The sequence below is a fragment of the Diaphorina citri genome, unplaced genomic scaffold, assembly GCF_000475195.1.
Source record: "Diaphorina citri unplaced genomic scaffold, Diaci psyllid genome assembly version 1.1 scaffold338, whole genome shotgun sequence".
NCBI classification, from domain to species: domain Eukaryota; kingdom Metazoa; phylum Arthropoda; class Insecta; order Hemiptera; family Psyllidae; genus Diaphorina; species Diaphorina citri.
The window spans coordinates 1-11345 of NW_007377773.1; the positions used below are offsets into that span (position 1 = coordinate 1).

The 11345-nt window shown below is 38.7% G+C and overlaps 1 protein-coding gene across 1 annotated transcript in view; it reads right to left on the reverse strand.

The window, feature by feature from the left end:
* Positions 1 to 2216: 2216 nt before the first annotated feature.
* Positions 2217 to 11345, reverse strand: part of LOC103507726 — an 18220-nt gene continuing 9091 nt past the window's right edge. The window contains exons 9-11 of the mRNA XM_026822530.1: positions 10302 to 10416; positions 9506 to 9660; positions 2217 to 2472 (exon numbers count right to left, since the gene is read on the reverse strand). Coding sequence (XP_026678331.1) covers positions 2219 to 2472; positions 9506 to 9660; positions 10302 to 10416 — 524 coding nt within the window. The 3' untranslated portion in view covers positions 2217 to 2218. The remainder of the gene's footprint in view (positions 2473 to 9505; positions 9661 to 10301; positions 10417 to 11345) is intronic.

Consider the following 11345-nt stretch of genomic DNA (forward strand, 5'->3'; position numbering starts at 1 on the left):
GAGAGGGGAATCACCTAGAAATAAAATCAGGAATTATAGTGATTACGGGGCACGGTTAGCCCAGTGGTAACGCGCGTGCTTGCCATGCAGAAGGTCCCGGGTTCAAATCCCACCATCGATAAAAAATTGCACTCGTTATTCGATTGCAAATATTTCACTAGGTTACTTTCTGGTGTTCTCCTGTTGATCCAGCACCTAAATGGGAAGTATTGTGTCTCTTCTCGCCCATCTGATGAGAGACATACTATTGACAAGAACACAATACTAACTTGTCTATTTCCGCAATAAATTAACATGCAAACAATATCAGAAGTATCTAATCTTGTACAAACTGAATAAAATACGTTCTTTGTATCAACAATGTCCAAATTTACTTCATTTTATACCCAGAAAATGTTGTGTTTGTACTTAGTACTATATATACAGGGTGGTCGGGAAAATAAAACTGCACTTGATATAACATGGATAATACTGTCTTGGATTTTTTTTAAACCTCTGTAGGTATTTGCATTGGGCATTCTTAAATTTGTAAAGCGTGTCATGATTTGTATTGAATGAATTAAAACCTTGAACGCCAGCCTAGTTAGCTTGGTTGGTACCGCGCCTACCTTGTAAGCGCTTAGATCGCGGGATCGATTCCCGCCCTGGACGGACTTTATAGTAAAGAGATAAGTTTTGTTCTCGGAACGGCTGGTTTTCTCCTATCCTGTACTTCTTCTCTCTTCGATTTCGGGACGATAAGACCTCTGTAATTACAATTCCCTCTATATAACTCTTTCGTAAAAAAAAGTGTTCGTCTATGGGACACCCTGTATATTTGAAATTGAACATTACGTTGTGGCCTTGACGGGCATAATTCGGGAGGGACAAAAATTGAATTTTTTCATCTTGAAAATTTTGAGTTCTCCACAGAAACTGACTGGTGACACAATAATAAAAATTTCTCATTTTCTTATCGATATCACCATGGAAATCATCGTGATCATTTCGAACGAGATTATTCGAAAAACACAACTCAACCAAGGCTGAAATGTTTTTTACGTAGGTATGTGTGCATGGAAAATATTCGAGGAATTTGGGGGGAAAATAAGGCAATAAAAAGTAAATCATACAAATTTACACATTACAGGGTATTCAAGTGGCCTCAAGAATCCGGAATCAGTCAATCAGCAAAAATTCTTTGTTTCATGTTTATGAAAGTTGATCAAAATCCGATTCGATGAAGAATTCTTAACAGACAGAAAGAGGACTCATCAATTTAAAACACAGATGTTGCTTCTTTCGGCCCGTGGCGAAACTCAGACTATAATGAATCTAATGATTAATGGGACAAATGAGTAATGAGTAATCCCAACGCATACAAAGAAAGTAAATAAATGTACAATTGTACAACATACAACATCACACAAAGTAAAATCTCACTCAATCTAGAAGAAATTTCCCTTTCAACAAGATATGAGAAATACATTACAAGAGACAGACAGACAAATGAGTAATGAGTAATCCCAACGCATACAAAGAAGGTAAATAAATGTACAACATCACACAAAGTAAAATCTCACTCAATCTAGAAGAAATTTCCCTTTCAACAAGATATGAGAAATACATTACAAGAGACAGACATTAGCAGAAGGGGTCGTCGGGCTGGGGGGTTTATTTGAGCTGAGGCCAAAATCTCTGACCAAATCTAATCGAATGTACACAGCACAACTCTAACACGACTTATCGGCTTATATCGCAATATTCATTAAAAAAAAAAAAAAAAAAAAAAAAAAAAAAATTTACCCATTCCTTTTCAAGCAATGTATCAAAAATATAAAAAAAAAAAAAAAAAAAAAAAAAAAAAAAAGTTTACCACGTCCTGTTACAAGCAGATCTCCTAAGCGTTTTTCGGAGACAGTGCCCAAGCAGTCTCAGACGTAACGTGAGGTTCTACCACCCCAGCTGTTTGTTTGTGATATCACAATGGTCCGCTTGCAAAGGATTTTTTACTTTCCTCATCCTTTGGGAAGGAAAGTAATGTAGGCTTTTTTTCCTAAATGATTAGGAATTAAGCCCACAATTTGAGAACTACTCTTGGAGAGGAAAAATAATAAACACATTGCAACATGATTTCGGCATCAATTCCATTCCTCGTTGTTTTGTCCATAAAAACAAACATTTTCTGACTTGATATCATTTGTCATATTGTTTGTTTTGTCCCCACAGCGTCCGAGTCCTACACATACACTCGAATGCTATCTTCATCCAACTCTATCACATGTTGTGGCTGTACCAGTCTAGCTGCTACCTCGTTGACATCCAACCTCTCATCGCCAGCAAATAGGAACGCCACACACGCCTTAGCTTGTTCCCGGGACCACTGTACTTCACTAGAATTCATTAACAACTCCAACAGGGTGTCTTCACTTAGAGAACGATGTTTGAGGAAAGAGCCACCCAGGTGTTGTACAGGTTGGAGAGGGGAATCACCTAGAAATAAAATCAGGAATTATAGTGATTACGGGGCACGGTTAGCCCAGTGGTAACGCGCGTGCTTGCCATGCTTATGAGAGGGGAATCACCTAAATCAAATCAGGAATTATAGTGATTACGGGGCACGGTTAGCCCAGTGGTAACGCGCGTGCTCTTGCCATGCAGAAGGTCCCGGGTTCGAATCCCACCATCGACAAAAATTTGCACTCGTTATTCGATTGCAAATATTTCATTAGGTTACTTTCTGGTGTTCTCCTGTTGATCCAGCACCTAAATGGGAAGTATTGTGTCTCTTCTCGCCCATCTGATGAGAGACATACTTGCCAAAGAGACAATTCTTGAGACAAGATGCAAAATTTTACATGACCACAAACTCCTTCCTGTTTCTAAACAGGGAACAAAATGTTTCACTGTGTATTCTGGTCTAACAGAAAACAATGGAGCCAGCCTAGTTAGCATGGAATGAGGCACACCTGCCGTATACGCGCTAGGTCGCGGGTTCGATTTCCGCTCGGGGCGAACATTATCATAAACAGTTAAGGTTTGTTTTCTGGACAGCTGGCTTTCTCCTGTTTATCTCTTTCCTTTTGGGACGATAAGACCTCCGTTTTTACAATTCCTTCTATCAAACCTCTTAGAAACCTAAGGTCTCAGTTATACAGAGACGTCAAACCCCTTCTCCCTTTTCTTTATTCTTAGTAGGTCATTCGAAACCCATCCGGAAACGGTAGAGACTCTCGTCAATAGGACCTGAAATAAAAAATTTGGGTAGGAATTATTTAATGACTATTTTTGAAGATTTTTTTCTTTTTTTTTTTACAGAAGAAACGGCAAAAATGAGGTCCTATTTGTTCTGATATCGAAGGGAGAAGGAAGACAGGATAGGAAAAAAAAAATCTGGTGTGAACATCACACGACTTTCCTCATCCTATTGAATGATGCTTATTATAGGTGTTCTAGTTCTTATATAGGGTTGCCAACTTTTTTTTCGGCATATACGGTACAAACTAGCAAAATGGTGAAAAAATACGGATTTCCCGATTTTTCCCCGGAACAAAGGCAACACTCCCCCCCCCCCCCCTCCCCTCCCCAAACAAAGAAAAACTATTTTTCATCAAATAAGAAAAAGAACAAATACCAATGAAGCAATTCGAAATAAAAACAACCTTGGTTTATTTAAGGAAAAAAAAAAACATTCTCTTAGATAAGTAAAAAAAAATGTGTTTTTCGTACGTGCCTATCTTTTTAAACTTTTTTTTTTTTTTAATTTTTTCTGTTTATTAGTCAGTTCCCGTATTTTCCATAGATTTGGAAAAAACCGGAACAAAGGTGTGTTCCGGCGGAACATTTGATGTATTAGTGCAAGAATGACATAGGGCTCTAGAAAACTCCACGTAAGTCTAGAAATTTCGCGAGGAATTCTAGAAAACGATAGAATTTTCCGCAGAATACCACCAGTCGCGTATCATGAAATGGGGAGTGGGGCTGGTGTGAAATGAAAACACAGTAGGTAGAATAGAATCATCTAGGTAGCTCTGGTATTAATGTAAGAATGACATAGGGCTCTAGAAAACTCCACGTAAGTCTAGAAATTTCTCGAGGAATTCTAGAAAACGATAGAATTTTCCGCAGAATACCACCAGTCGCGTATCATGAAATGGGGTGTGGGTGGGGCTGGTGTGAAATGAAAACACAGTAGGTAGAATAGAATCATCTAGGTAGCTCTAGAAATTTCGCGAGCTTTGTAGAAAACGATAGATTTTTCCAGTGGAATAATCTAGTGGCGTATCGCGAGATGGGGAGTGGGGCTGAATGAAAACACACTAGGTTGAATAAAATCTAGGTAGCTCTAGAAAATTCGCGAGGCCTTCTAGAAAACGGTAGATTTTTCCGCAGACTACTACCAGTGACGTGTCATGAGGTGGGGGCGGGGTTACATATTAAGCTAATGAGACTGTCCAACTTAGACATACCCAAGTACCTAAATAAAACACAACCATTTTGACTTCTGGGGGACAACAAAGGAAAATAAGCACGAAAAGTACAAGGATAAATTTTCAAGTTTTTGGTGCATTTTTTTCATGTATCAAAAAAGATATTTCGTCAGAATAAATTATTCTTAAATGTACACTTTTTTATAACTTGGGTATTTAAATTACCTCTTTTGTTAAGATTGATACATGGCCATAATCGGATATTCGTAAATCCACTACAAATGTGACAAATTCTACAACTTGATGACCTGCCGTTTTAAAAATTTAAAATCTTCAAATTAACCCACACAGACCAAAAGACGGGAAGGAAAAGATCAGATTCAATGGCTGTGGGTGCACCACAATATTCCTTGTTCATACATTTCACGGAATAATTCTTGTCCTTGTATGTAAACACTGAGTGAGTGAGTATGTAGGTAGAATGGTAGATATAGATAAGGATACAAAATTGCTTAAACTGAAGTCTATGTTATTCCATATTTAAGTACATGATGATCTTGCTTTTAATCCCTACTAATAAGTAGGTGTTTCGCGAGGCATTCTAGAAAACGGTAGATTTTTCCGCAGAGTACTACCAGTGACGTGTCATGAGGTGGGGGCGGGGTTACATATTAAGCTAATGAGACTGTCCAACATCCAACTTGGACAAACCCAAGTACCTAAATAAAACACTAAACCATTTTGACTTCTGGGGGAAACAATGGAAAATAAGCACGAAAAGTACGAAGATAAATTTTCAAGTTTTTGGTGCATTTTTTCATGTATCAAAAAGGATATTTCGTCAGAATATATTATTCTTAAATCTACACCTTTTTTTTAACTTGGGTACCTATTTAAATTACCTACCTCTTTTGTTAAGATTGATACATGGCCATAATCGGATATTCGTAAATCCACTACAAATGTGACAAATTCTACTACTTGATGACCTGCCGTTTTAAAAATTTAAAATCTTCAAATTAACCCACACAGACCAAAAGACGGGAAGGAAAAGATCAGATTCAATGTCTTTATTGACAAGAATACAATACAATACTTCTTGTCTATTTCCGCAATAAATTAAGATGCAAACAATATCTACAATATCTAATCTTGTACAAACTGAATAAAATACGTTCTCTGTATCAACAATGTCCAAATTTACTTCATTTTATAGGTGCGTGAAGTTAGCACCACAACTTTTGCTGCGAATTTGTACCAAAGCCCATCATTTAGTACCCATTTTGTTCCATCAATTTTAAAATCTTCAAATTAACCCACGCAGACCAATAGACGGGAAGGAAAAGATCAGATTCAATGTCTTTATTGACAAGAATACAATACAATAAGTACTTCTTGTCTATTTCCGCAATAAATTAAGATGCAAACAATATCTACAATAGGTATCTAATCTTGTACAAACTGAATAAAATACGTTCTCTGTATCAACAATGTCCAAATTTACTTCATTTTATAAATCATCCTAGCTAGGCCTGACTTCCCGATTCAATGCTCTCGCTACCAACAAAGTATTTCAACACAGAAAATTAATCAATTTATTTCACTAGGACAGACTAGCTCATCTTGCAATGCACCACAGAAAGTGGGAAAATCAATTCACTTGACAGCAATAAGTAATTTCTAAGAGAAATCCTAAAAATAGCAAAAAAATATCTTCACTGACCTTGGGCTAATTCTTAGACGAAATTCTCGTCACCATGATGAGTATTGCAGCAAGCTTTCCTTTGTTCCCGAGTCTTGAAAAGGAAAGCTGACAGAATTTAGGAAAAGTTAAAATTATTGAAAGATCAAAAGGAACTTACCCTTGCTAGAAAACTATCTTCACTGACCTTGGGCTAATTCTTAGACGAAATTCTCGTCACCAAGATGAGTATTGCAGCAAGCTTTTCTTTGTTCCCGAGTCTTGAAAAGGAAAGCTGACAGAGTTTAGGAAAAGTTAAAATTATTGAAAGATCAAAAGGAACTTACCCTTGCTAGAAAACTATCAACTGACGGGCCGAACCTGCTTCTGGTCCGGTTTGATGATGGCCTGTCAAAAAACGATCCACTACGGTCCTTGTCAAAATCGCTCGTTATTTCATTAATGATTTCATCCGTAGTTTTCCCTTTCAAACGGTCACTCAGCTTTGGTCTGTCGCGAAAAAAGGACATATCTAACCAACCGAAACGAATTTCCACTCGACACTTCGCGAAATCAGTGCAATTTCCATCGGTAAATTATTTTTTTTTACTGCAAAAATCGAAATTAAATTTTTCGCCTGCTGAAGTTGCCAGAAAAATCCATGCCTGGACCAATCAAAATCGAGATAACATTTCATAAAAAAATGTGCTCGTTCATTGCAACAATGTAAGGATTTCCTGCAATCTGATTGGTTCCTTCATTTTTGGTTGATGACTCATTGCTGTCACATTGATCTGGATGAATGTGCTCGTTGTATTTATTTTTGTCCGGTCGAAGTTCGTTCCTATGCCCGCTAGAGTGCAGCACTAATCAGGGGACTAAAAAAAAAAGGCTATGGTCACACACATAGTGACATCATAAGCTCAAGTTCTGGAATCTGGATTTGCATCAACTACTACCTACATATATCAATCTATTTTTTTCTTTTTGCCAAATTATAGGTACCTAGGTAGATATTTCGAACTTGAAAGAAGCGGAGTGGTAAGAATTCCTCTCAAGCGCTAGGCCGCGGGTTCGATTCCCGCCCGGGGCGGATTTTATCCTAAACAGATTAAGATCCCTTCTCGGAATGGCTGGCTTTTTTCTATCTCTGTTCTCTTTCTCTCTTCACTTTCGGGGCGATAAAACCTTAACAGTTAGGTACAGTTTTAATCTATCGAACCTAAAAATAATAATAATAATAATATAATAATAAAATAAAAAAAAAATAGATCTTCTCTTTACAGATTACGATAAGCTCAAGTTCTGGAATCTGGATTTACATCAACTAATACTACCTACATATCAATCTAGTTTTTTCTTTTTGCCAAATTATAGTTATAGGTAGGTACCTAGGTAGATATTTAGAATCCTTCTCAAGCGCTAGGCCGCGGGTTCGATTCCCGCCCGGGGCGGATTTTATCCTAAACAGATTATGATTCCTTCTCGGAATGGCTGGCTTTTTTTTTATCCTCTGTTCTCTCTTCACTTTCGGGGCGATAAAACCTTAACAGTTAGGTACAGTTTTAATCTATCGAACCTAAAAAAAAAAAAATAAATGAACTATAGGCGAGGCTAACAGCGGAGGCGTTCTCTACCACCTAACCCTTGACTAACGAATGGTCAAATTTGAATAAAATAGAATAGGAAAAACCTTAGCCAGCGGAGATACATACATACAGAGCACGTTAAATGCATTTTAGTTCCGGATCTCTCAAGTTTCCGGTTTGGCAAGGTTGGTGTCCGGTAGGTGACCATCTGGATAATCGCGTGTTACTGGCTTTTCCCGAACCCACTCAGAGTGGGTGAAGTTACTGTGTTCGTTGCCGAATATAGGGTAAGACCCCCTTAAAAATATTACATGGTCAAATAGGTAAGGTACTAAAAAAAAAAATCTTGTGTGAACATCACACGACTTTCCTTATCCTATTGAATGATGCTTGTTTGAGTGTTCTTGTTCTTATAGCCAAACTTTTACAATATCTCTAACCGTTTAGTCGGTATAGCTGAAAACCGCCAAAAAGCGGTCGAAACCCGACCTCATAACGTGTTTTGGCACTTAAAAACTGACCATCGAAAATTTGACCCGATTACATTACTTTCCTTCCTATAGGATAAGGAAAGTGCTTCTGATGGGATTGAACCCGAGCCCTCCTGTTTACCAGGCGAGCGTCTTGTCCACTACTCCACCGAGGCAGAATATACTTACCTGTACACCCATTTCCGTGCGAGTGCTGAACTCAGCAGCTTTGAGTTCCGGAATTATTCTGAACTGTACCACTGGGGTTCTTAATAGAGGGGTCTGAATGGTCTTCACACATTTCAAGTTGGACTTCAAGTGGAAGCGGTACTTGAACTCGCTGTCTCCAATTAAGTAGAGACTCTCATCAATAGGACCTGAAATAAAAATTTTGAGTAGGAATTATTTAATGACTACCTACTTTTTAAGTTTTTTTACTTTCTATTACTACAGTATAGCGAGCTATACTAGTAATGAAAGTATTGCAATCGGTCCAATTTTTTTTTATTATTACCTATTATTATTTTTTTAAGAAACGGCAAAAAGGAGGTCTCATTTGTTCTGATATCGAAGAGAGAAGGAAAACAGGATAGGAAAAAAATCTGGTGTGAACATCACACGACTTTCCCCATCCTATTGAATGATGCTTATTTTAGGTGTTCTAGTTCTTGCCTTTTATTTATTTATTTTTGACAGAAAATTCGTCTGAAAAGCCCACCCCGGTACTACAGTGCATTTCTTCAGTTCTTATAGCCAGACTTTTACAATATCTCTAACCGTTTAGTCGGTACAGCTGAAAACCGCCAAAAAACGGTCAAAAACCGCCAAAAAAACGGTAAATATACTATAGCCAAACTTTTACAATATCTCTAACCGTTTAGTCGGTACAGCTGAAAACCGCCAAAAAACGGTCAAAAACCGCCAAAAAAACGGTAAATATACCGCCAACCGCAGCACCTATCTCAACCAAACATTTCGAGTTGCATCCTTGTCACATACCAAATTTCAAGTCTCTAGCTCATTCCGTTCCCGATATATTGTTAATCGACAAAAATTTGTACTCGTTTTTCGATTGCAAATGTTTCACCGGGTTACTTTCTGGTGTTCTCGTGTTGACCCAGCACCTAAATGGGAAGTATTGTGTCTCTTCTCGCCCATCTGATGAGAGGCATACTACGACACAGACCACATGCCACCCGGGGCGAACTTTACCCTAAACCGATCTTGAAGAAAATCAAGCATTATTTTCTGTGGAAAGCCTAATCAGTTGTGGAGGGTGGGCGCGTCTTCGTTATAAGCGCTAGACCGCGAGTTCGATTCCCGCCGGGGCGAAAGGTTTTCGAAATCCATCGTCACCTTTATTATTCACATGTTCCAGAGAATGTCCACTTGTTGATTGTACACATGTGGAGCTTTGCATCAGGTGACGGAAGCTGGTCTGACTGAGGCTGTTAGTACTACAGGTGTTGAAACTTTGCGTAGAAATGGTTGTAGAACTTGACAGGCTGTACCTGTTGAGTAGAATAGATAGTCAGTGGACAGACAGGTGCCGGAAGCTGGTCTGACTGAGGCTGTTGGTACTACAGGTGTTGAAACTTTGCGTAGAAATGGTTGTAGAACTTGACAGGCTGTACCTGTTGAGTAGAATAGATAGTCAGTGGACAATAGATAGTCAGTGGAGCGTATGCCGTGACGTCAAAGTTCACGATTTACCGGTTTTTTAAATCGATTTATCTCGGGATCTAGAAGTCGTAGAAGTCAAAGAAAAAACCCGTTGGTCCTCATTTTTCCTGCTCTATGACTTTGAAACATCACCCAAGTAAGCGCAACTGATCTATTCTCCAAAAACCCAGCGGCCTTTTCTACATACAGAACATTATCCTTAGGATTGTTCTCGGAACGGCTGGCTTTACTTCTCATATCCTGTCTTTGTCTCTTCGGTTTCTGGACAGTAGGACGTGTTAGGGTTCCCTTTATCAAACCTCTTTAAAATCTTCTCCTTCACTCTAGCCTTTTAATTAATTTTTAAAATCCTTTGGCCTGTCATACGATCGACTCCACAGGCAACTTTGAATAACTTAAACTTACGTTTATTATTTATTTCTTTCTCGGGAAGAAATTGAGAAGGTGATATAGGTAAATGGATACTTACCTACTTGTATCTGAAACTATGGAACTCCGTACACTGGCTTGGGCAAAATATTCCACTGCTCTCAGTACCTCTTCATACGATACACTTCTCACGGGACGATGATTCAAATAGAGGACTGGAAAATAATACCCATCTGATGAGAGGCATACTACGGGATGGGCATGCCACGACAAAGGCCACAAGCGTCTAATGTAGCAGTTGTTCCATTGCTACGAAATAAAAACGGCGGTGGAACACTCATCTTTAAAAAAAAATAATAATAATAATAAATAAAATAAATATTTTATTCCTACCTGCAAGTCGGTCTGCGCATGCGTCAAACTCATCCTTGACAAAATACTCGCTCGGGTAGCTTCGTATAAACAGCGGCTGCGAAAACTGAGTGATGCGTTTGATTTGCACGTTGCCAAACGAATAGCTTTCGCTCAGTTTGGCAACATGGCGGACCTGGCACATCCGGTCTGTGCCTATGGAGACCAGGGTGGTTTGTGTGGGAGTCGGGTTGTCCATGATCATCTCCGTGACCTGATTATGCCGACCCCACTTGAGTGGGAAAAGGTAAAGAAGAAGAAGAAGAAGAAGAAGAAGAAGAAGAAGAAGAAGAAGAAGAAGAAGAAGAAGAAGTTATTCCTTTTTTACTTTCCTTATCCTATAGGAAAGAAAGTAATGTAATCGGGTCAAATTTTCGATGGTCAGTTTTTAGTGCCAAAACACGTTTTAAGGTCTCTAGAGCCTAAATGCAAAGTTTCAGCCATTGGTCCGTGTGTCTGTCCGTCTGTCATTCTGTCTGTCTGTAAACAAAATATCTCGAGAACGGTAAGAGCTAGACGTGACCTGAGTGTGAGCCTGGGAATAAAAGATGTAGCCATGAGAAAAAATTAAGAACTATCCAGCCAGCCTATCGTTAGCGTGGTTGGTAGCGTGTCTGCCTTGTAAGCGCTAGGTCGCGAGTTCGATTTATACATACGGCGGATTTTATCCCGAACAAATAAGGTTCGTACCAATCTAAAAAAAAAAAAAAAAAATTTTAGGGGTTAGCACGGG